This window comes from Kogia breviceps, chromosome 14 (assembly GCF_026419965.1).
Source record: "Kogia breviceps isolate mKogBre1 chromosome 14, mKogBre1 haplotype 1, whole genome shotgun sequence".
Taxonomy (NCBI): Eukaryota; Metazoa; Chordata; class Mammalia; order Artiodactyla; family Physeteridae; genus Kogia; species Kogia breviceps.
Genome location: NC_081323.1, coordinates 58,042,752 through 58,069,854, shown reverse-complemented (window position 1 = coordinate 58,069,854; position 27,103 = coordinate 58,042,752). Strand labels below are relative to the sequence as shown.

At 45.0% G+C, this 27,103-nt stretch overlaps 1 protein-coding gene across 19 annotated transcripts in view; it reads right to left on the bottom strand.

Annotated features, from left to right (window-relative positions):
• RBFOX1 (RNA binding fox-1 homolog 1) overlaps nt 1-27,103 on the bottom strand; it is a 2,224,270-nt gene that overhangs the window by 1,248,722 nt on the left and 948,445 nt on the right. For all 19 annotated transcript variants that reach the window (XM_067013731.1, XM_067013735.1, XM_067013738.1 and 16 more), the window contains one exon: nt 6,816-6,878. In XM_067013731.1, the coding sequence (XP_066869832.1) occupies nt 6,816-6,878 (63 nt within the window). The remainder of the gene's footprint in view (nt 1-6,815; nt 6,879-27,103) is intronic.

Genomic DNA, 27,103 nt, shown 5'->3' with positions numbered 1-27,103 from the left:
AAGAATCCAATTTTTTCAGTTATTTGTCAATGAATGAGTGCATAATGACATTAGCAGGGTAAGAATGTTCACTTATATGTCACTGTCTTAGCACCCTGAGCTGCAATGTACCACGATACAGTTTTTCAAGATGATATATCCTTAAATATGGGGACTGAGGTCCAATGAATTAAAGAACCTGCCAATGTACACATACACGCATGCACACACGTCAGTCAATGGGAGAAGAGATAACTTCTCAGATATGTAATTGTTCTGAATAACAGTAATGATAATCACTGTTACCATTTATTTAGTGCTGACTGTATGCCACGCCAGAGTTGGGATTGGTACTTTCTGAGGCAAGAATCCTCATTTGTGGGAATAATTACCTGAATTCAAAAGAAACCAGCCACATGTTTAAAAAAATATTCTGGTTATCAGCCCTTGGAGAAAGTTTATCTTTCTATTTTGGAGCTTCTCCAAAGTTGAAGAAATCGGTAGCCTCCTCCATTTGGAGACACCAAATTCCTTGTTTCCATAATTTATTAACAAGCCATTTTACCAAACTTTTTGTTTGTCCTTTGCAATTTCCAACCATCACTACAGGTTCACCAATGTCTTACATAAAAAAACCTCACATTACCATGTTGAATAGAAACAGCAAGTAGATCTAATCTTCAGCTTAAGTGAAGGGATTTAGCAGAAATCCCAAGTCACCGGTTTCCTTGGGTCAGTCAGCTGGGAACTGATGAATAATCAAGATGAATACAAAGATTCTGCCTCTTAGGTGTTCAAGCCAGTATAAGAGGTTGCAGGCAAAACCCGCTTTTATTTCCTCTAATTCTCTAATGCAACCTGTGAGTGTGGACCAAACTATATCAACCTATTAAGGCAGTAAAGAGAAAGCAGAATATCAGTACTGCATTAGTCTCAAACCTACCTGGTGCATTTTCTTGTCCAGGAGACAAGGGGCTCATTTCTGCCCACAGGTGGGGGCAGGGAAGAACCACTGCTGGTCATAACTCATCAATCTCTGCCTTGCTGAGATAACGACACTCCCCTTCAGCCTTCTCTTCTGTGACCTAGTTTTATCTTTCTTGTTTCTTCACTAAGTTCCAAGTTAGAAGGGGCCTTAGTTACAGACTATTTGAGTTCAATTCATTATTAGTAGTATTAGTATTATTTTAATGAGGAAATTTAAATCTGGTCAAATGCGTTGTTAAGAATCACAGGGTCAGGGACTTCCCTGGTGGTCCAGTGGTTAAGACTTCGCCTTCCAATGCAGGTGGTGCGGGTTCAACCCCTGGTCAGGGAGCTAAGATCCCACTTACCTCACAGCCCCAAACCCAAAAACCAAAACATAAAGCAGAAGCAAGAATTGTAACGAATTCAATAAAGACTTTAAAAATGGTCCACATCAAAAAAAAAAAAAAAAATCACACAGTCAATTAATAATGCCAGGACATGAGCCTGGCTCTCTTGATTTTTCAAAGATTGGTCTAGATTGGGACACGGGGTGGAGGTGGACTGTGGGGGATTATGGATGACAGAATGGTTAAAAGTACAAATAGGGTGATCATCTTTCACAGCATTAATCCATGCAACTCAAAAATTCATTCAAAATAGATATGTGCTTCTTATTTGGGAGGTGTTCGAGATAGAGCAGTAAGTGAGACAGACACACACCATGCCTTCTAGATCTTCCAGCCCAATGGAGGAGACAAGATAATACGCAAGTAATAAATCGGATAATTGGAGTCATGATGAGTGCCATGGCCGATTTAAACTAGGTGAAGTGACGGAGAATCACAAGGCAGCCTGCGGGCGCCACTTCAGCCTTCTCTCTTCTCTATCCATGGTCCTGAAATCCTATCACACAAATCTTCCTTATAGCTTTCATTCTCTCTTACCTTCCCCTGTTCCAACAATGAGGGAGCAGGAGATGTTTTTCTTCTGTTTCTCTGCCTATACTCTCCTCTATTGCCTCCCATTTGCACATACTCATTAAATCCAAACTATTCGCTGAGTTCCTACACCCAATCTGGCAGAGGGGAGATAGGGAGAGAAGGAAGAATTTATCAGAGCTCTGCTTTGCAGCAGCTTAAGAGAAACAAGAGAGACACATACGGAATGTGTGAAAAAGGGTGTCTGGTGGTAGCTGGTGGCTGGTCAAACGACAAAGCAAATGAGAAGGTCAGTGAGCATCCTTTTCTGTGCCCTCTAGACCATGGGACTCCAAATCAACTGGCATGAAACCCACCCTAGGCCTGGCCATCAATTAAATTAATGCTCTTATGCTGTTCCTGCTCTTGCTTCCCCTCCCTCTTGAATTCCAAAGGATGCATGACCTCTCCCATTTCCAGCCAAGCTGCTGACTTCTTTAACTGGAGAGAATTCGACCTCCCTGGGTGACGATCATTGCTCTTTCTCTTCCTATTCACCCTTGCATTGTTCTACTCTTGTCTGCTCCACTGAGCTCCAGATTCTAAAAATATTATCATGGGGGTCATCCTTTTACACAGAAAAGAGACTTAGCATTTTCTTTACCTACAAAGGGGAATCAAGGAACTCAAGCACACAGGGAAAATTTCCTTCACCAGGAGGGTCTTAACAGAAATGTATCCAGAAGTATAGACGTCTCTATACTAAGAGCACAGGTGAGAGACCAAGGATAGCAAATGCTTGGAGTTGGGAAATAAACACGTTTAGAAGTCCAGAGATCAACTTGCCCAATTGGAACAGAAGGTCTTTGGGGATCCTTGGAGAGATCCCTAAAGTGTTAGGTAGGAACTAGCTTACTGAAAAAGTAACTAGATGATATTCATGCTTCAGGAATGTTAGTCCTTCAACATATAGGATGGAATCCAAGGGAAGGTAGCATGAGGACCGCTTAGGAAGAGTTTACACCCATGTAAAGAAGAAGTTTGTGGAGTGGTAAGCCAACAGAGGGGGTGGAAGTGAGGCTTTTAGGAGGCCCAGATCAAAGACTCATCCCTCTCTTGCTGGTGGATGAAGAAGACAAAGTCAGTGGTGACTGAAGCCTGGGACTGGGGTACCTGGGGAGAGAATGGTGTCCTTGGGTGAGTGAGTGGGGTTTGGTCTGATTGTAGGGTTGGACATTTGGAGTCAGAAATGACAGCCGGAAGTAAGTGGAGAGATACAGCAATCTGTGCTGCACATGGCACTGGAATTCAGTGATAGATCTGGAGCCACTTGCTCTAGGTCTAGCAGTTGACAAAGCAGAGGTAGAAGCTTTGAAGAAGAACATTGAGTGGTAAGTAGAGAACAAAAAATAGCCATTAGGGTGACCCAGTTCTAATGTCAGTTCTGTTTCTCCCACTTACATAACGCTCCATCAGAAGGTGAGATGCATTCATTTATCTGTTCATCCCCCCACCTCTCCATGTGCTCACCCATCACTATATCCAACAAGTACTGATTGTCTGTTATGGCCGCTACTACAGTAGACATTGTGGACATAATCAGAGCTTATATATTATTTAACAACCAGCATAAGTCAGGCACCAACCAGTTAGAATGGATGCATGCTGGAGGATGGTGCAGGAGGGTCATTAACCCTTTAGTTCTGGATCAAGGGTCCATGTGGGGGGATAAGGCATATGGAATTGCAGGGTGTGAAAGATGCTTACGGATCTGGGACAGAAGGAGTTTACCAGCCCATGTCCACACTGAGCTATAACAGCTGATTATTATCAGCCTGAGTGCAAGAATGGACAATTTAGACCAGGCCCCTTTATTCAGAGGACCTATGATCTAGGGATGCTCCATCCAACATGGTAGGCTGTTACTACCACATGATGCTGTTTACACTTAAATTAATTAAAAATAAGTAAAATCACAAACTTAGTTCCTCAGTTGCAGTAGCCACATGTTAAAGTGCTTGATGGCCATATCTGGCTAGTGGTAAACGTACTGCACAGCACAGATAAAGAATATTCTTAACATCACAGAAACTTCTATTGGATGGCACTGGATTAAAGAAAAAGACAAACATTAGATTAATTTTTGCTCAGTTAAGGAATTAATTATAATTTTGATACAGCATGCCATGAAAGTGTAATCTGACATGAGACAGAGGTCAAAGGAAGGCTTCCACTGCAAGTTAAATTTAAAAGTTGTTTGGGACTTCCCTGGAGATCCAGTGGTTAAGAATCCACCTTCCAATGCAGGGGACGTGGGTTCGATCCCTGGTCAGGGAACTAAGATCCCACATACCACAGGGCAACTAAATCTGCACGCCGCAACTACTGAGCCTGTGTGCTCTAGAGCCTGCCCACCACAACCAGCGAGAAGCCCACGTGCCTCAATGAAAATCCCGCATGCCGCAACTAAGATCCAACGCAGCCGAATAAAACAAACAAACAAAAACAAACGAAGTTTGTAGGAAATTACTCTGAGGCTGAAGTTCAACAAATGACCCTGCTACCACCAGCCTCCTGCAGCTTTCCTTCTAGACACAGGTCATAAAGGGATGTGGGGAGCTAGAAGCCTACATGGACGTAGGGTCACGGGAGCTAACTCTCTGCATCATGTACATTGGCCAATCTGTGTCCAAGGGGCCCCAGTACAGATGGAACATTCTGGAAAAAAAAATAAACAACACACGATAGCTAAACTTTCAAAGCAGGAAATGGACATTGATTTTTCTGAAGCCAACAGAGACATCAAACCCTGTCTCAGAGCAAGGGAAGATTTTTAGCCACAACATCAGTCCAGGTACAGCGTTAGGTCTGAGCAAATTCCAACTGCAAAATCATTGCTCCCCATCAAATCCCATGAGGGGCTGGAGCAGTTTCCTGACCCCCCACGAGGTACCACACATGTGACTGGTGAAGAGGACACAAGGACCAGGCACGTAGCCCAATGTAGATGTCAGATCATCTGCTTTCCTGGTAACCAAGCAACCTCCCAGAACTCCATCTATGTTCTAGGAGAAGTGACTTGTTGGCCCTGGGAGTTGATTCTCTGTGCTAGAGAAGCTATGATCACAAGGAAAGCATGGGAATCTATTAGGCACAGAGACTGGGCAACAGCTCTAAATATCCCCAGTGAGGAGATTTTCCATTTCTTCCTTTTTAATTTTTCAAAAAATTATCGGATATCTGCACACTGGTTTGGAGCAGCAAATTAATAATTTTTTTCTCTTCCAACTGCAGTTCTAGATATGGAAATACCATATCCAAAGACAAATTAACATGAGTTCCTTACAACACTGTACTAATTATCTCAGGGACTAGAGCCTCCCCTAGGTGAGAAACATCAGCTCCAACCTAGGAAAGGAACATGGGTTTCTTCCTGAGAGCAGGAACTTCTATCATGTCGAGAAGGCAAAGAGAAAGTTGGGAGGATCATAGATCATCAGAAAACCCATCCTCAAAACCTTCCTCCCTCTAACCCTCCCCCGTCTGCTCCAGCACCACCAAGGCATCCAGGAGAAGGAAACTACTTGAAACAGGAACAGCTAAAGCAACATGCATATTTAACTTCACACCAAATAGATTTGAACAGACTGCATGCCAAACAGCCCCCTCCTTGTTTCGCTTACAAAATCCCCCAGTTTTCAAGAAATGCTGTAGCCCGAAATTCAAAGGCATTAACGGATAGATGTGGCATGTAGGGAATTAGACATGAAGTTTCCTTTCTTATTGGGAACAAAAGCTGTGGGTCTAATCTCCTGTGTGATACAAGCTTTAGCTGATCAGGGTTACAGGAAATCATTCTGATGTGCCGAGCGGCGAATACACCATCTTTTTATTTCTTTCCGTCTCCTCTGCCTTCCCAGCTCCCTTCGCATATGCAAATGCCATAGCAATAAGGGGAGTCTTGAAATACCACTGAGGGTGAAAGAATTCCCTTTGATCAGCCTCTCCCAGGCCTGGAGTCCCACAGCCTCCAATTCAACCTGCCCCTTTATGATATTTGATGTGCCAAATTAGTCACCGCCACTCTCAGAAGTAGAATATGTTAAGAAATTCTGAAACCTATGAAGGAAGCTACATCTTGGAAAAAACTAAATATTTCCTTAAGTTAGCCTTTTTAAATTTTGATATGTATGGCTACATTATTACAGATTTCTTCCCCAAACAAGTTGCTTGCCAGCAGAACTCCTGCAGAGGAGAGCTGATGGCAGAGACTTTATGGAGATGCAGTGTCACCACTACCCCGAATGCTGGTGTATCAGAAAAAACAAGAGTTGGAGAAATTGGACAAAATACTGCTAGCTTCACCAAAAATAAAGTCCTTGAGTCCAATAAGACAGGCAGACGGCAGAAAGTGCTTACTTGCTAAAAACAAATGAAATTTCCAAAATGTACCCCAGCATTTTAAAGTACAGAATTTCTTTTTTGAAGTAATTTCTATATAGGAGTTATATATTCTGGCTCAGAAAGAGCAAAATGAACTGTTCTTAAATGCTTCAAGAAATATATGGTCTCACTAACTCCTCCGATTGCTGCCATTTCTTTTGACTTTGCAGAGTTCTGTGACTGGGAGAGGGGGACAATGTCTCCTGATGAGAAAAATTTAGGGAACAGAAAGAAAACAAAAGCACATTTAATTTAACCCCCAGGCAGTAATGGTAGGTTTAACCCATCCACACTCTCAGACATTTTCTCTATTCTTTTCCGGGGTTCTACCTAGCAAAGCCTCTTCTCATCTCTGAATCCAACACAGTGGCGCAAAAAAGACAGACACAGGCAGGCAGCAAAGTGTTTGTGGGAACCCCAGGCCTGCAGAAGAGGCTTTTCATCACAAACAGGATCAAAGCAATGGATGGAATTTTGTAATGACCTTCCAAAAGCGGTAGCACTTACTGAATGTTGAGTCTGATCAAGGAAGCTGTAGGTTCCACTTGCATGAGTTCTTTGAGCAGTTTCCTAGGGAGTAAGAGAAGGGAAGACTTTAGTTTCGAGGAATGAATCCTTGAATTGTGTCTGTATCTTTTCTTGTCATAGTAATATCTGGTTAACCTCTAAAACAGGTGCTTGATTATATGGTAAACTTAACAATGACAATGGTGACGATGATGATGTATATATTTTCATAGCATGCTTTCACACTCCAATTAGGAAGGTGTTACTATTTTCTCTACTTCAGAAGAGGAAACTGAGACTCGCACAGCTCAAGTAAGTTGAACAAAGTATGCATACAGGTAGGGGAGCCTGGATTTGAATCTGGGCAGTTGGGCACCAAGTTTAGAACCATTCTGCTATACTCCTGTCTTACACAGTGAGCCCTTTGTTACAGGATGTGTTCAAGGAAAGATGGGAGGTTGATCTTTCAGAGATACTACTGTAGAATCTCCTGAATTGAGTTAGGCAGAATGAAACCAACTCTAAATTTCCTTTCAATTCTAGAACTCAAAGATTCTGTAATGCTCAATCCCGTGATAGCTAAGGTTCCAAGTGACTTCATTTTGCAATGAATGAAATTGTGATATAAGTTGTCCCATCAATAATAAATTCTATAAACATGGCTATTGTCACCCAATCAGAGGGAGGAGGTTTCATTTTTATTAATATTTAAATAAACCAAATATCACCTGAGCTGCAAATGGCCATTATAATATCATATAACTCAATGAGCAGGGGGAAAGGTCATCGTCAACCAGAAAAATCAAGATTTACTAATAGAGGGACTTCCCTGGTGGTGCAGTGGTTAAAAGTCCGCCTGCCAGGGCTTCCCTGGTGGCGCAGTGGTTGGGGGCCCGCCTGCCGATGCAGGGGACGCGGGTTCGTGCCCCGGTCCGGGAGGATCCCACATGCCGCGGAGCCTGCGCGTCCGGAGCCTGTGCTCCGCAACGGGAGAGGCCACAACAGTGAGAGGCCCACGTAACGCAAAAAAAAAAAAAAAACCCACAAAAACAAACAAACAAACAAAAAGTCCGCCTGCCAATGCAGGGGACACGGGTTCGAGCCCTGGTCCGGGAATCCAGGAAGATCCCACACGCCGCAGAGCAACTAAGGCTGTGTGCCACAACTACTGAGCCTGCGCTCTAGAGCCTGTGAGCCACAACTACTGAAGCCCGCGTGCCTAGAGCCCGCGCTCCGCAACAAGAGAAGCCACCGCAATGAGAAACCCGTGCACCACAATGAAGAGTAGCCCCCACTCGCCACAACTATAGAAAGCCTGCACACAGCAACGAAGACCCAATGCAGCCAAAAATAAATAAACAAATAAATTTTTTAAAAAAGATTTACTAATAAATCTGAAAGATGTATACGGCACCTTGCACCAAAGAGAGTTGGCCCTGACTTGCTCCCTCTCTGGAAGAAACTTAAGTAGCACAGGTGGGACTGGTTTTTCAGTGTTCTAGAATCCTGATCCAGTGCTCTTTCAATTACTCCTGTAAAGTAGGGTTATAACTTATACCCAGACTCAATGCAATTCACAAGTTTCGGAGCTCAATTATAAACATTATTGGCAGATATATGTTTTAAAAATACTCTTCCCCTTTTTAATATGAACCATTTTTTTAAACTTCACATTTTTTTTAAACTTCACATTTTTTTTTAAACTTCACTAGCACCTGGTATTGATAAATTAGAATATCTGATAACATCAAGAGGTTCCAAAATACTGGAAAGAGAGAGACCAGTGGCTGGAGAGGCCTGAGGGTATAGACAGCTATGAAGCTTGAGGATGGCGGTAATAGTGCTTATCCATCTGTAACCAAGCAGGAGCCTATGGGGCCTTCCCAGGATAGACCCCCACCATGTCCTCTGCCTGCTTCTTGTTTGTAGAAAAGCTCCAGTCTTCCAGGTCTCCCCTGAGTCACAAAAGCTTGGCTTAAGAATTAATGTTTGAAAGGTTGTAAACATGTTGGGACAAAAGTAGAGTTGGGCCAGGAGAACTAGAAACAATTTAAACAGTAAATCAATCATATGGCAGTCACAGAATCTTTAGTTCCTCCCTGAAGTACCTAGATAATAGTATCTGATGCGCATTCCTGAGTTGTTTTACAGGTACTAAAACCCCCAACAAATGGACAAAGTTAACTACATGATGACCATGAGTATGTAACCTCCAGACCTGCTGGAGCCTGAGAATTGATAATGTTAACCTCTGTGACACCACCCTGTTACCTCAACATCAACCAATCAGAGAATTGTGCATAAGCTGATCACACACCCTGTGACTTCCCTCCCTCATCTTGCCCTTAAAAACTCTTCCCTGAAATCCATAAGGGGAGTTACGGGTTTTTGAGCATTAGCTGCCCTCCTTGTCTGGTGCCCACAGCGAACGCAGTACTTCCCTTCACCACAGCCTAGTGTCAGTAGATTGGCTTTACTGTCAGTGGGAGAATGGACCAGTTTGGTTCAGTGACACATCCATCCATCCAAGCACACTTCCATCCTTCTTTCCTTCATTCAACCCATCCTTCCTTCCTTCCTTCCATCCATCCACATCTCCACTACCTACTAGCTTTGTGACCACAGATAAGTCACTTAACCTTTCTTTGTCTCAGTAAAATGGGAATAAACATAGTACCTACCTCAGTGGATAGAGGTAAGTATAAGTTAATATTTGGGGGCTTCCCTGGTGGTGCAGTGGTTAAGAATCCACCTGCCAGTGCAGGGGACAGGGGTTCGATCCCTGGCCCGGGAAGATCCCACATGCTATGGAGCAACTAAGCCCATGCGCCACAACTACTGAGCCTGTGCTCTAGAGCCCGTGAGCCACAGCTACTGAGTCCGTGTGCCACAACTACTGAGGCCCGCAAGCCTAGAGCCCATGCTCCACAACAAGAGAGTAGCCCCTGCTCGCCGCAACTAGAGAAAGCCCGTGCACAGCAACAAGGACCCAACACAGCCAAAAATAAAAAACAAAAAAATAAATAAATTTATTTTTTTTAGGTTAATATTTGTAAGGCACTTAGCATTGTGCCTGGTACAAAGTCGATGCCGCTTAAAATTTTATTATTATTTATTAAGTCTTTTTTAATGCCTAACACTGTCCTCCTGATGCCCACAGTCTAGTGGGGAAGACAGATCTTGGTCAGGGATGCTGGGGGAGGCCTTGCCAAGGAAGTGGCAGTGGGGCTGAGATCTTAATGATGAGAAGAATGCAACCAGAAGAAGTGCAAAGAGGAGTTAGGACAGTTAGGAAATGAAGAGTCAAACTATATGGTTATCTTCTATAAATTCATAGTATGCCTCAGCTGGAGAATGACCTGTGCCCTCATAATAGAAATAGTAGTAGTAGTAGATCCTAGGTAGACTGATCATATATCCATAGATATACTTATTATAGGTCCTACACTCAAGTTCAACCTCTTAACCCCTGCCCCTCCTCCTCTCCAGTTGTTTCCTCCATCCCCTAAGACACACACTCACATTGAAGATCCAGCTAAATTGAACTACTTTGAAAGACACGTAGCACTAGACACCTCCAACCCTTTGGCAACATCTTCCTTCCAGAGCTCCCCATCACCTGGCCCAATTTGAACTCATTCTTCAAGATCCACCCAAATGTAAACTTCTCTCTGTAACTTTCATTGACCCATCCAGCTGGACTGATTTTTTTCCAGGTGTCCCATGGCTTTTTGCACATTCCTCTATCTGAACAAGAATCATACACTCTCTCTAACCCACTGCAGCACTGGCCTGTCCAGGCTGCGGACTCCTGGAGGGCAAGGACAATGTTTTATCCAACCCAGTAGCCTTGCCGCCTGGCACAGTGCCCAGCCTCTTAGCAGCTGCTCACCACATTGGAAAGCCTAGGAAGCTCACTGACCCAAAGTGGTACAGCACCAAGGAAGGGCACTGAACTTGACTCCAGAAAGAAGTTTTCTCTGAGCATCATGGCCTTCTATGGTGCTCCCCTACTTGGCATGCAGGTGATAAGATTAATTTCACATCCATGTCAGCTTCATGCCCACACCTTTGGATCTGTTTTTAATCCAACCTGCAGTTGAAATGAATTTTATATCCCCCCATCCTTTACACTAATAAGAATCTGTCAAATCCTATAGGTGGCTTGTTTTATAAAAACAAAGGCTGAGAACTATTGTCACAAGGTGAGAATAGAAATGGTCATTAGCAATGGCACCAGACAGCAAGGAAAATCTAAGGATCTAGAGTTCCAAAGCAGTGATGTCACTTAAAATAAAACAAAACAAAACTAAGATTGCCCTGAGTTTGTAATTACTCTCACAAACTACCTAAAGAGCAATCTGTGACCAGGGAGAATCTTGGGTCCCAGTGAAATTGATGGAATTTTCACGGCAGTGAGACTATGCACCAGCTAAAGAGCTGTGAGTGGAGGGAACAGAAAGGACGTCAGAACAAAGTCAGGCCGAGCTGCTCACTCCACGCCATTAGCTGCAGTCACCTCGGCACTCCATCCAAATGGATGCACAGACAGCGAACCAATTACTTCCAAGATGCTGAAGTTGATGACCCCTGGGCAGGCAGTGTGTAGTTTAAGCTTCTAACTCAGACTCTCTCAACAGGGCTGGCTACTGCAACGTTTCTACTTCCATAGACTCGGCCACGCACTGCTTCATGGATTTCCGCACGCGGGTGACCTTGATGAGATCTCCTGTCTCCACACTTGCCCTCTCTCAGCCCCCCACGGAGCAGGCAGAGCAATCTTTCCAAGCTATGAATGCACCCGCGTCACTTGATGGTTTCAACCCTAGGTGGATGGCTGCCCATTCCGTTGGGGACAAAGCTCACACCGGTGGGGGACACAGGCTGATGCCCCACATGGTGTGCTCCTGGCCACAGCCTCAGCCTTGTTTGTTAGCTAGTGAACAGGTACACCCTCCCTCCAGACCCCTTGTGTTACCAGCCCCGGGGACCTGCCAGTTCTGGGTCACACTTTACTCCCCACCAGCCACAGGGATGCTTTGCATGCTGTGTCTTTGACCTGGGATGCTCTTAACACCCAATTAACTCTCATCCTTACTTCCTCATGGAAACCTCGGACACACGGACACACGGTCTCAGGAGCCCATTGTCTTTCCTTCATAGTGCATCTCACAGCTGTCACTTCACAGTCAGCCGAAAAGGCTCTAATTCAAGTCTGCCTGTGTCACCAGCATGTCGGCTCCATGAGGGCAGGGACCACACCACGTGTGCATGCTCACCGTTATAACTCTACCTCTGACCACACTGCAGTGGATATGGAAGGCATGTGATAGTACTTGCTGAAGGAAGGATGAAAGTGAGGGAGGGAGAGGGGAGAGAAGAGAGGAAGAGAGGAGGGAAGGAAGGAAGGAAGGGAGGGAGGGAGGGAGGGAGGGAGTCGGGGAAGAGAGAGGGAGGCAGGCTTCCTCACCCTGTGGCTAACTTTAGACACACTTCCGGTGACTACCAGTTTCTCTAAGAGCTATTTCCCTCCCCCACCTCATCTCCACCTAGCTCAGTCCAGAAATCAGGTCTGAGGTACCTGACCCTGGTTCCCTTAGGGCTGTGTTGAGTAGGGATAAAATGTCACCTGATCCAAGTTCAGTTTTCTTACGGGAATTTGCACAGCGCTGCGAAGTTTCCGCCGGCTCCCAGAACTGAGAACTCGCTTATTGTGGTGTCACTGTTCCCTGCCATGTTCTCGGCAAGAACGGAAGCAGCCAAGCTTTGGAGCAGGAAGAACAGAGCAGAGAGGCAAACAGGCAAGAGTGCAGGGGTCCAGAGGCAGAGGGCTCTGGGTGGGCGTGGGGGCTGCCTCGTTGACGGATGACCTAGATGCTCAGGATGCCTGACCTTCCTGGTACTGACCGCACCTCCCGACTCTCACGGCTGAGACTCACTTCTGGGCTGCGGAATGAATGTCCCCGTTTTTTGAGCTATTTTGAGTGGGTCTCTGTTACTTGCCAACAAAAGAATCACGTGTCTCAAAGGGTGGCATCTCCCCCAGCTGGGGGGCTTCTCCCCCAGCTCTGCCTTCAAATACGCCCGCTGTATCTTGACCACATCGGTGATCATGACCACGTGCGCTCTCTCTAAGCTTCTCAGCGGCTCCTGACCTTATTCGGATGTCTGGAGCTTAACTGTTCTTAAAGGGGCCCTGAAGCCGCATCAGCACAGCGTAATGCAGCTGGTACCATAGGGGCTTAATAATGTGCTATCTGGCAACGGTGGAGCGTGGAGAGGCAGATGCCAGTCACTCCTGGGATGGGAGGCAAGCGGGCCAGACCGGGAAGTGCACGGCAGCTTCCTTAGGGTGGAGACGGTGACCCTCCCCAAGGGAATCCAGTGACTCTCAGCTATATGACATGAGGCTGCTGACCACTGGCCGCCACTGCAGTAGTGATCTGCCCAGCCATGCTCGGCCATGCAAATGATTTGCCGTGTCCCTGGATTCGCTGCAGGACCTGAGCACCTGAGCTCCAGACTCAAGACCAATGCATCAATTTACTGTGAACTCGTGGTTTGTTTTCTAAGGGGTGCCGTGGGTTAAAGCACCATCTCCCACCGCGATCATGCATAAGCACCCATGCAGCAAGGCCGGCATGGGACACTCTTTGAGCTGATTGCCCCGCACCATGTATTCTTGCATCTTACCCCGTCCCCACATCCGATGCCTGGTCTCTGTATTGAGTATTCCCCCAAAGGTCCTGTTCTTGCCCTCTTGCCTTTGTTGAATATAAGTGACTGAGCTGAACAAGAACAAAGGCCAACAGCCAAGAGTTCTAAGCTAAAATGGAATCCTCACCCCACTCCAACCTCACCAGCCTTTGCCCTGGCTGGTTCCCTTGCCTGGGAGTCTGTTCTCTTTTCTTCTGCCTGGGGAACAGAGACCTAGTCTTCACATCCTTGGGGCACCCTTGCCAAGCACAGCAAAGAGCTCCCACCTCCCTGCTCTCAGAATTCCACTGGTACCTCTGAGCACTCATGGCTCGCAGAAATCAGTGGCTTTATCTGTCCTCTCCATTGGATCATCAGCACTTTACAGCCCCAGGCCATACTTTACCTTATTCATGAATGATGGTACTACAGCCATGTGGGACATGGACTTGGGTTCGAAATCAGTTCTCCCACTCATTTAGCAATGTAATTTTGGACAAGCTGCTTGACCTCTCTGAGCCTCTGTTTTCCTACCTATCGAATGGGGGTAATAATGCCCTGGTGTGAGGATTACACAATATAACTACCTGGCATGGCTAGTCAATAAATGTTGATCATGCCAGAAGCCCAACCATGATGCCTACTTGGTCAACAACAGTCCTTCCAATAAACAAAGTCGAAACATGCTTTGCAAAATTTTGCCAAGTAAGTGACATTATCCAGGTGACTCTGACAGCAGGGCCCAGGTAGACCACTGGCCAACACAGCAGCTGGCACATAGTAGGTGTCATTTAAGATTTCCCAAACTAAAGAACCAATGGGGCTCTTCCCTTACTGATGAAATACAACTGTAGCTGCTGCTCCAAGGCTTATATTTGACTTGTCATACTGTTTAAATGCAATAAGCATCAATTAGTCTGCCTGCTGCATTTAATTTGGCTGCACTCACCCTGTCCAGTTAGGGCTCAGGTACAGTATCGGTGGCTGCTCTGTGGGAAGATGCTTCCTGCTCTCCCTCCCCAGGGAAGCAAACTTCCCCCTAAAGCTCCAGGGACCTTTGAGAGACTAACAATATTACACCCTATACGCCACCCCGCTTTGAGGCTTATTGTTGGTGTGTTTAATTTCCTGTCTTGGCATTACAGGAGATTTCTAATGTTTGGGCTGTAGGGTATGTTCTGATTAAAAATAATCCTCCCAATTATGGGCTAGCATGAGCCTCCTGTCACATGCACTATGCCACCAGCCTCTGCTTCCCTGTCAGCAATAATTGTGTCTGCACTGCCTAACCGTAAATGAAAACCCAAGGGGCACGTGTGGGTCCCCGGTTCCTGGGCCGCACAGGATCTTTTAATTTGCACTGTCTGTCAGAAAGATGCTTCTGTGTGTACTCCAAAGAAATTCTCAGACTCTCAGAATCAAGGCCAGAAAGAGCAAAGGTATCACAGCCTTCTTGGAGAAACTGTATTTGAACCTGCCAGAGATAACAGGGTGTAAGGCAACGAGGCGCTTTTTATTCTGCTCCAAACTTTAGCTAGACTCGGTATGAAAACAGGGAAGCTGAACTCTAGGGAAATTTCAAGGTGTATTTATATTATTTTTTTTTCCACCAAGTACATAAGACAGGACATTGCATTCAGAGCATGCGATAGCAACTGTGTGAAAGGAAATATACACACGAGACCTGATTATTTCAATCTCGATAAAATTAAAACTTTCTGGGTGTAGAGTGAGGGAAAGAGGTATGTGCTTTCAGCTCGGAAATATCACCAGGTTCTTCTTGGGTAAGCAGAGAGGAGCTGTCCCTGTGGCCAGGCCCAGAATAGGCAGTTGAAATATGGTGTGGAGTCAAAACAGTGTCACTTAGAGGTGTTACTGAGCAAAGGTTTGTTTAGGAGGAAGGAAGAGGGGGATGTTTTGTTGTGTCTCTGCACCCCCATCCCTTTTTCTAAGAAGGGCACCTGCCCAGGAATGGGGGTGTCTCATCTCGCTCCTACCCACCTCCTTTCTCCCTGGACAGATGTTTGGAAGAAGGCAAGGCCTGACTCTGGGATAGGCACTAGGACCCTTACCTTAGGATTTTACAACTTGGACAAGAGGGCAACATGCTGCTGTCAGCTCATGGACATGGCACTTGGATGGTGACACAGATTGAGGGCCAGTGCACCTTTTGGGAGAAGTTATGCGGGACAAGGAGACAGCACAGCAGGGCAAGTCCACCGTTGGAAAGCAGGGAGAACGGAGCCGATGCAGCGAGGTGGGGGGGCGGCGGCAGAGGACCCACCCAGAGCTCTCCACTCGCCGCCTGGGCTCCAGACAACCTTTGTGTCTCTGTGCCTTCACTGCTGATGCCTCGCTGAACATCGTACACTGAGGATGAATCCGAGATACTGGGATGCCTTCCTGAGAAAGTGCCCCTTTGGCCGAGCCTATGGTGAGTGGGTTTCTGTCGCTTACGGCTCATGTTTTGGTGACTGAGTGATCCGGGCGAGACCTATTTAGGACCACACAGGCAGGCTGTGCAAGACCAGGCAACTGTACCAATGAAGCCTGCCCTGTGGACCAGATGGACTGTGGGTCTCATCCAACACATGGCCTGTTTCTGTAAATAAAGTTTTATTGGGATACAACCATGCTCCTTTATCTGTGTATTATCCATGGCTGTGTTCACGCTGTAAGAGAATTGACTAGTCGTGACAGACTCTTTGACTCACAGACCCCAAAACATTTACTACTTGGCCCTTTATAGAGAAAGATTGCCACCCTTGATATAGAAGCTTACACAGATTCACATACATGTTCACAAAGATCTAAATAAATAAATATATGAATAATAATAATAGATAGTAATATTGCTATGATTGTTATCCAGTACTAAGCATTTACCCCTTACCAGGCATTTTACTTACAAAACCCCCCTCCCGGGCACAACATCCATTATTTCCCCCCTTTTTATTTTTTTCATTCTTTCCTTTTTCTTTATCTTTTTTGGGGGCGGGTAATTGTTGGACAAGGCCCTGAAAATAATTGACAGGCCACATCATTTAATTGCAGAGGTAAAGCTATGAAGAGCCCTCTCGATTTTCCATTCAGTGTTAATTGGACCAAAAGAAGGTACTAAGGTTTATTTCCCTTTTTATGATGATGAACTTGACACTTAAGATCTGAAAGAAATCGCCCCAGGTCTTACTGCTAGTAGTAATCAGCAAAGCCACGATCCAAATCCAGTTCTGTTTGGCTCTAAAATTCATACTTTTAACCAATATTTGTATACCTATCATTTTTTTAAAAGTAGAGAAATTGCCCAGTATGGCTTTTTTGGCAGGGCCTTGAGGCTCATTTCTAGCAGGAGGAGAAAAAGTGTGACCATCAGATTCGTGGAGCAGCTTCCTCCCACGAACCTAGAGAATTCCACATTTCCACCCTTTAAAGGGAACTGTGGGCCACGAGGTTTCTTAAGGTACTGGAGGGGAGGATGGGCAAAGTAAACCCGAGACAGGAATGATTTTTAATTCCTGCAGACAGACTCAGGTTGAATGATAAGAGACTAGCAGAAATGGATGGGGATTGCAAGCAGATTATTGGCATCGCACAAAATTGCCTGGGAGACAGAAATGTCCCTTCCCATCACAGCACCCACAGCCAGTGAGTTCATTCCACCAAGAGGAACGAGGCTCCTCAGCAAATGTTCATGAGTTCACATGAACTGAGTTTACCCAAATCCATCGGCGTCTGGAGCTGGCCTGGTACATACTTGGTATCAGGGAGACCAAAGGATCTCATCCACGTACAAGCCACCAAACCTCACGCATAAAAATAGACTCGAGATGGACAGAGAGGACCAACGTCTGCAGAAATTTGATACAGAAAACTCTGCTACTTCAAAGGCATGAAAACTGATTAGAGAGAGGGCTCAGTGTCACCTGCAACTCGCCAGGCTCCAGGAGCAGGGCTCAGAGAGAAAGGAGACCATCCCCTCCCCTTGTGGCTTCTACCCTGTGTGGTTTCAACTCTCAGCTCAAATATCGCTTCCTTAGCAAAGCCTCCTCCATCTGTCTCACCAGCAGATCTAGGACCGGCTCCCTTATCGTCACTTATAACTCACACAGCAAAACATAACCATTTGATCAGCATCTGCCTTTCCTGTTCCACTGAATACTCCGCGAGGACTCAGACACGGAGGGTTTTGTCCCCTACTGAATGCTCTGCACCTCACACAGGGTCTGGACCAAAACCGGTGCTCGTTAAATATCTGTGGGATGGATGAATGAATGAGTGGAGAATTCTAGAATGGAATCACGTTCTCCTCTGGCATTGCAAGGGTCTCCATCTGCGACCCAGGGGTTCTTCACTAACCCATCACATCACTGAAAGCTGTTTCTTTAAGCCCAATTTCCCCATGGATCCCACATTCAGCTTCTGACGAGTCACTAGAGGACCCATGACCACATTTGAAGAGACCAGTGTATGCATGAAGGAAGGGTTTTGACATTGAGAGTCTTCGCCACATGGGTATACATCCCGCTTCAGCACTTCCTAGCTGTGTGACCTTGATTAAATTCCTTTACATTTCTGGGCCTCAGTTCCCTCGTGGATAAGGTGGAAATGACAATGACTCTTTGCAGATTCTTTCAATGATTAAATGAAAAAAAAATAAAATAAATGAGATAACATAGGGAAAGGGTTTAGAGTGTAATTACATGGGGTGTTCAAAGAGCTGTACCTACTGTAATCATACTCAAGTCCTCCTCCCAAGCTGAAGATGATCTTAAAGAAGTAAAGTGATGTAAAATATTGTAACTTAAAGAAACTCAGTAAATATCGATTTGAGACAAATAGAGACATATGTATGTGAATGTATATAAAGACAATAATAACAACAGGAGAATAGTAATAATGATAATAGGAAAGAGGAGGAGGGGGAGAAGCAGTATCCAACGCTCTCCCTGTGCCACGCACTGTGATGAGCAATCTGCACGCCACATTCCACTGCATTCCCAGGACATCCTTAGGCTGTGGGCATCATTATTTCTAATTTTCAGATGAAGTGTGATACTCAGAGAGCTTAAGAATTTGTGCAAGCTCCCATGGAGAAATTAGAACTTGAACCCTGATCTGAACGGCAATTATGCTGTATTTGCTCTCAGAGACAATGTTCCCCATTCCAAGCAACATCGCTTGCTGGTGATGGCCCAGGACCTGGGCGGGGGGCAGGGGGGTGGGTGGGTGATGTCACAGAGATGGTGATATGCTTTTACAAGAGAGGAGCTTAGATGGGTCAAGATGCCACGATCAGCTCTCACTCGCCGAAGAAGCTTCAGCACAATGGACCATGCCCGCCCCACCAATCCACATTGGTTACTATCCATCCTCTCACTAATTCTGTTGATCTCTGTCATTGGAGAGAGAGATTGTGCAGGTACAAGCAAAGGCTTACAAAGGGAGGCCTCTCAGACATAGTGATTCTAAGTAGCAGTCTCTCCCCCTGAACGGCAACCACTGCTCCCCAGCCTTTGGAGTCCCATCAGACATATGGCACCACGAGAAAGATGCTCCCATGATTCGAATGGGCCTCCTTCCAAGACACCTGGTAGGCTGGAGGGGTGGGGTGGATCAACGAACCATTGATGTAAAATGGGGAAAGGATACAGGAATCAAAAAGCTCACAAGAGGCTGAGATAGAAACAGATTTACAGAGCTGGGGTACAAAGCACGTCATTGGGACTGCATGACACTTTTGTTCATTAATCACCTTTTATTTTGAATCTGTTTCTCGATGAAAAGTAGCTTTCCATTTCTATTATCGTGATTAATGTGTTAACAATACACAACCCTAACCATTGCATAAACCAGCCTGTCGTGGAGAAGTGGGGAAAAGAGACCAAAAAACTGAAACCAAAACAAAAGGTAATGAAAAAACCCTTAGTACATGGTGTGATATATTTGCTCAGATTACTCCTTTATTTACACCACTGAGAACACTTTATTTTTGAGCTTCATAACTCATTGCTCTATAAAAGAAAAGCACGTACTTCAACATGGAGCAGGAAAATGTACCATAAAGAAAATCCATCCTCTTCTCTGTAAGTCTCAATTTTTTTAAAAAAAAAATCTATTTAATATGTGTTGGACTCCAGAGCGCCTTATTACGTTATTTAATTCAGACCAGGGTAGATGTCTCAGAATAAAAATGGCACTAACAAGATAGGAACTAGGCTGCGAAATGTGGACATCATATTTTCTTCAGAGAGATAATCAGCTTACGAGAATTCATTTCAACCTAAGAAAGGCCTCACAACTACACTGAAAATTCAAGCTGGTCTCATCATCTCAAGAATGTAATCTCAAGGAAATAGTAAAACTATCAAGGTAAGCTTGGTGCAGTTATCTTTATGTATAAGAACAGTAAGCATCAGATCCCAACAGAATCACTGTGGCAGGGTCTGCTCCCAAGTCTGGGAGAGACCTCTATGTAAAATACATCACATGCCTTTGCTGATAATACTGTTAATTTATTTTTTTTTCTAGTGCTGAGAGTACTTTTCAAAGATGCACTGCTACCTTCTTTCCATCTAAAAATCCCTCCTCCTAAATTTGGTATTCTGGAAAACACAAGGTTTAAAAAAACCGTCTCCTAAAGTAGTCACTAACAGGGTTTTAATCCCATCCTTGCTATTAACTAGCTGTTTGGCCTTGATTAGTTTACTTAAACTCTGAGCCTCAGTTTCCTCATTTGCAAAAGAAAGGGTTTGGACCTTCATGATTTTAATTGCTCTTTTAATTTCTCCAGATGATCTGGTTCACATACATTCTCATGAGAAGGAAAATGAATGAGTGCATCAGCAAAGACACCCTACAAGTGTATGTAAGTCTTTAGAGAACAGACTTTTGGTTACCAAGGGGGAGGGGGCTGGGAGAGGGATGGAGTGGTAGTTTGGGATTAGCAGAGGCAAACTAGTATATGTAGAATGGATAAACAACAAGGTCTTACTGTATAGCACAGGGTAACTATATTCAGTATCCTGTGATAAACCTTAATGGAAAAGAATATAAAAAAAGAATGTATATATATGTGTACCTGAATCACTTTGCTGTACAGCAGAAATTAACACAACATTTAAATCAACTATATTTCAGTTTTTAAAAAGTGTATGTAAGGGCTTCCCTGGTGGCGCAGTGGTTGGGAGTCTGCCTGCCAATGCGGGGGACACGGGTTCGAGCCCTGGTCTGCGAGGATCCCACATGCCGCGGAGCCACTGGGCCCCGTGAGCCATGGCCGCTGAGCCTGCGCATCTGGAGCCTGTGCTCCACAGCGGGAGGGGCCGTGACAGTGAGAGGCCCGCGCACTGCGATGAAGAGTGGCCCCTGCTCACCGCAACTGGAGAGAGCCCTCGCACAGAAACGGAGACCCAGCACAGCCAAAAAAAAAAGTAATAATAAATAAATAAATCTATATTTTTTAAAGTGTATGTAAGTCTCAACAGGAGTCGATAGTGAGATAAAATATACTGCGTGTACCTCTTCATATGAAACTCCCCCCCAACAAATTAAACAAAAATAGAGAAAACACATCTAGTCAGAAGGAAATGTCTAATTTTAAAAGAAATGCAATGGATTTCTGAAGATACAAGAAAAGTCCCCACAGCCAAGCCTTCACAGCCAAGCACCACTAAGCCATGTGGCACAATGTTACAGAAAAACAAAGATAATGAAATGAAGGAAAAAAAGCTAGGCAGAAAGGTAGAGCAATAGAGCACTCAGCATCTCCATGAGGGAAAAGGGGATGTCATGAAACCAGACCGAAGTCATGAAAAGTTTGGTAAATGTTCCGAGGGCCACATCAGGTCATCATCTGAAGTTATGTGTTTAATGTGAGACCTCATCCAAACTTGTTTTGGGTGATATTTTCTTTACAGCATGATTTCAATTAAGTGATAAATATTGTAGACTCAGCCACAAGAGATATAGGACAAAATATTCAAGACAAAAATATTTGCTTCTCTGATTTTTGTCATGAGAAAAAATAACATTTCATGGCAAGAACTCAAGACCTAAAGTAAGAAAAACTTGGGTTCTAGTTTTCCTCTGTGTCTGACATTGGGACGTTTAAGGACCTCTCTGAACCTCAGCAGCTTCCTCTGGCATGTGGTGAGCAGCACCCACACCAGAGGACTTGTCTGAAGATTGAAGGAAATAATGCCTGTAAAACACTTCACAAAACGCTTGCACACACATACCACTTTGATAAATGTGAGCAACTTCTATTATGTGAAGCCTCATGTTTTGGGCTCAGATGGAGCATTTATAGACCATTTACTATAAGTTCCAGACCCTCTTTTTTTTTTTTTTTGCGGTACGCGGGCCTCTCACTGTTGTGGCCTCTCCCGTTGCGGAGCACAGGCTCCGGACGCGCAGGCTCAGCGGCCATGGCTCACGGGTCCAGCCGCTCCGCGGCATGTGGGATCCTCCCGGACCGGGGCACAAACCCATGTCCCCTGCATCAGCAGGCGGACTCTCAACCACTGCGCCACCAGGGAAGCCCCCAGACCCTCTTCTAAACTTTCTCTGTAATATTTTCTTATTGAAGAATCTTCACAACAACAGTCATGAGTTACTTTTACTCACTTCACAGAGAAGGTACCAACTTACCCTAAAATGCTCCAATCTTTCACAAAAAATTAGAAAAGGATCATATTAAGAAAGGTACTTGCTTTAATAAGGTCTGTATCACTTAGTAAGAAAATAGTCCTTAATCCTAAAGCAAACCCCCAGCCAGGAAAAACTGATTCACTTAATTTCCACCCATGGTCCATATTCTTCTAGACCATGTGACAGCCATCAAAATACAGCATTCATACATACGAAACTCCTGGTAATTCCACATGGCTTTGGAGTCTGAGTGAGCAGAATTTCCTTCAGATTTAAAATATGTAGGCATCTTAAGTCTACAACTTGAAGAAGCAAAAGGGAAAAAAAAATCTACATTCCAAAAGTTTCCAGCTTCTATTTCTAATCCTCAAGGATTTTTTCAGTGACAATTCAGAGGAAGTAAATGTTTTTAAAGGGAACATAATTTAAGTTATTTTTATTCATTTGAATGTGTGCATCCACTCATTAATCCATTCGGCATTTGCTGAGCTCCGGCTCTGTGAAAACCATCAAAGCATGGGGCCAGGTACAGTTCGGGATTCGGAGATGAATGTGATGCTCCATTTTCTAAACGAGCTCGCATTAATAATAGCTGATAGAAAGCAACAGCAAAACCAGGTTCCAAGCAGAGCAAGGGTGGAGGGACATGTTCTGACTCGGGGGGGGTGGTGGTGGAGGAAACAGACACAGTAAAGTGACAACTGAGATGACTCACGGAGAATAATTAGGTTTTGTTTATTCTGCGGTCAGACAAGGGGAGCCTGAAGAATTGGAAATACTGCGGTTTAAAGAGAGCCTCTGGCTACCTAGGTGGAGGCATGCCACTCCATGGTGTCCTGGGGGGATCCTGAGCGATCTTCAGAAGCCAGTATGAATGTGGGAAGGTTAGTGAGGGGAGTGATCCTGGAAAAAGATGAGACCAGGTGGAGAAGGCTTCACTGGATGTACCTAATAACAGCACCAATGTAAGCAACACTTACTACGTGCCGGGCACTGTGCCTAATGCTTTACATACACTAACAGAGGGCGGAGTCTGCCCAATAAATCTGTGAAGTAGGAGTTTCTAACGCCAGCTTCACAGCTGAGGAAAGCGAGCTCAGAGAGTTACGAAAGACACCCAAGTGATAAAAAGGGGAGCTGTGCCCTTAAATCAAACCCGTCAGACCCCAAAGGCCAGGCTCTAGGCCACTGTAAATAAATGAGTTTAGGCTTCAACTGGTAGTCATGAAGGATCCATGAAGGATGTCTGAGGAAGAGTAGGACATATTCTGACCTGTATTTCTCGGAGAATAACTGGCCACACAGTACAGAAAGGGCTGGAAGTGAGAAGATGGAGATAGAGGCTCAGGGAGCTACTGGAAAATGCAGTCTCTGAAACCACTTTATCCGGCCTTTTATTTCTGCCTCACCATTGGCTGGCTTTGTGACTTGGGGCAGGTTACTCAACTTCTCTGAGCCTCAAGGTCTCTATCTGTAATATGGGAATCATAGTAATACTACCACTCATCTCAAGAAGACTTTTTTTTTTTTTTTTTTTTTTGGCGGTACGCGGGCCTCTCACTGTTGTGGCCTCTCCCGCTGCGGAGCACAGGCTCCGGACGCGCAGGCTCAGCGGCCATGGCTCACGGGCCCAGCCTCTCAGCGGCATGTGGGATCTTCCCGGACCGGGGCACGAACCCGTGTCCCCTGCATCGGCAGGCGGACTCTCAACCACTGCGCCACCAGGGAAGCCCAAGAAGACTGTTTTGAGGAATAAATGAATTAATGTATTTAGAGTCTTTAGATCTGCCTTGTTAATTGAAGCCACTTAAGAACGATGTTAATTAGTTTATCATCTCCTAAAAAATAAGACACACTGAAACAGAAAGAGAGAAAAAGATCAGCCCACTCAGATGAGTCCCTGGGGATGTCAAATGCTTCAGGCACTTGCATTTTCTTCTTTGCGTTGTTAGTAGTCAGTTGACCCTCCCTTTTGAAGCTCCCACCACCTACGCCATCCCCCGGGAAGCTTCCAGATCAGACTGTGGGTTGCAAAGGCTCCTTACCTGGGCACAAAGACAGGGTATCAGAGATGAGGGCCAAGACAACAGGGGATGGGTCAAGGTCCCTGTAGTCTCTTCCATCTGCTACTACCAATTCCATCATGTGCCCTCCCAGTAAAACTCTTTGGCCTCTTAAGTGCCAAATTACTGTGTGTGGGATGCCTGGTCACCCAGGAACCAAAACAGATTGTAATTCCAAATTTTCCATGAACACCCAAAGGGCAATGTGATACATTTAAACATCACACTGTATTTGCATCCAACAAATATGTGAACGCACCATGATTTGTTTCATTTCCAGGGCTAACCTTTGGGAAATGCTCTCCTGAGATGGCTGGCTTGTCATTCTCAAACCCTGCTTGGTACATTAGCACCAAAGGTCTTTTTACTTTTTAATAAGCACTGTTGCCGACCCAGAAAAAAGGTCTTGGTGAATCACATGCGTGTGCTATATTAACTGAACCCGTCAGGTTCTGCTTAGCAAAAGGCAAAGTTCAGATACTTTGCAGCTGCACTGAACTTGATTTGAAAAGGAATCATCAAGTCTTGGCAGCTGTTACACCCTGATTATTCTGAAAACCTAAAGACAAAATAAAAATTTGTCAACTAAATCGATCATTGTTTTCGACCTCTCAGGGATACACGATTTACACGATTTACGTGTGGTACATACAAATGGGAGGCGTGTGGGGAGCTCTGTGTGCTACTCTGAGTTCCGTTAGTGGGATGGAAAATGATAGCAGGTGATGGCTTATGTTGAGGACACCGTGCCGGAGAACTGAGCTGATAAACACTAATATCATTCTCATTTTACAGATGAGGAAACCAAGGCTCACAGAAGTTTTGTAACATGCCCAAGACCACCACAATTGTAAGGTCACCAGTAAGTGGTAAGGCTGGGATTTAAGCCACCATCTGACAGCAGGTCCACGGCTGTCACCCTGTGCTCTGTTAGCAGTCACGCATTTGTGGCCTCCCACTAGATGGTGAGCTTACGGCACTCTAATCGCTAACATTTAGTGCCTGGCAGTGTGCTAAGCATTCTTAAAATATCATCTCCCCTGACCACTACATTGATCTACAAGGCAGGAACTGCTTTAATATCCATTTTCCAGATAAGCAATGTGAGGCTTTGAAGATAAAGTTCACCCAGGGTTTTTTTTTAGTGATAAAGCTAGGATTGTGCTTCCAGAACCAAACTTTTGCCCTCTTTCTTATTTGACTATCTAGCGCTGAACTTGGCACCAAGCTGACAACCAGTGATTGGTGACTGGATGAGTGGATAAATGACTAGATCCGTGGAGACGATCTCTGTGAAGTCAGGTGGAACCTTCGCATCCGTACCCGCGGCATCTTGCAAGGTGCCCAGCACACAACAGGTTGCTCAATAAATGTCTGTGCAAAGAATGACTGCTGCTATGACTCAGTGCATGTGAACCCAGGGCTGATTCCTTTGCAGAAGAGGGAGAGATGTTTGATGACTATCTCCTAAGCTAAGCCTTTTCATTCCCTTCCTGCCCTCCACGATAACCACACAGAAATGTGCAAAGAAAATGGTTATGTTACATCTGGTGTCCTGCTGGATTAGCCTGTGGCCTGGGGGACATGATTGGCGCCAAGGATCATAATCCTTCACTCCCTATCTCTCTGCAAACAAAACTGACAAAATGCTCCCAGGGCTCTCTGAAGTAACCTTCACATTTGTGAACAGCCGGCTCTACACGCTTTTCTCCTGAGTGGGTGTCCCTCTCCCCTCCTCATCTCAGGAAAGAGGCCAGATGCAGGTACTGGTCCCCTCAGCATCATGCACTGTATCAGCAGCTTCACCCCAGTAACGCGACACGTGTGAAATGAGCCCGCTTATCAATGAGGAGAGTGCCCAGCTGCTTTTAGGGACGTGGAAGGGACCTGCTGGTCGCTGCAAATCTCTCACCGGTGCATTGGAGTTTGACACTTAATATTCAAACCCAACTACAGGCTATGTACTCAGAGGATAAAACTCGGTAATAGCACACAGACTGATGGGCTGAGCATACAAACCTCCAGTGTAAAGACTCACTTAAGGGCTTTCTGCCACAAATGGAGCCAGAGTAGAGAGAGAAAAAGAGAGAGAAAGACTGGAAAGAGCAGAGTCATGGTGAAAACAAGTAAGGCAGAATCAGCATGAAAATCCCCAGTGCAGTACAGCAATTTGACGGTGGTGGTGCTAGTGGGGCTTAGAAGAAACAAAATAACTAAACAAAAATGTATATTGCTTAACAGTTTGACTCCTTAAATGATAGGGAATAAATTAAAAATACAGCACAATAGCTCATAATTATGTTTCAATTCACCATATTCCATGCTCATTATTTTCCCCACCAGGGACTCAAAATAAGAGGAACATTTCTGGAATTACACATCATCACAGAGAGACGTGCCAAAGGACAGTCTGGTACTTATGTGCCAATTGCCAAAACACAATTTTCCAACATGCATTAACCTAAGAAGTCTCTACCCTGTCTAGCTAATTTGACAGCCTCTACAGAATCTCACAGAGGGCTTAGCATGAAGTAGGCGCGTAGTCATTGCTGATGGATTAGACTTACTCTCCCAGCAGGCGCATTCATACCTAGTTTTGCCTGTTTTATAGAAATTCTGAACTAAGCCTGTTTACTCTAAATCAGAGACCACAACTTGAAGTCGACGGGTGTAAATGGCCCATATGTATATAACGTTGAACCACTCACCATTTAAAATAACTTATGAAAAAAGTTGCTGATGCTTGAAAACCAACATTAAATATCTAGAATTCTGACTCACTTGGTAAACCGCAATATCCAACTGCACTGAGACCACGTTTTGCATGGCAATAATCCCACGAGCTGAGTAGTCGTTGCTTCCTTTAGAAAAGGTGTGTGC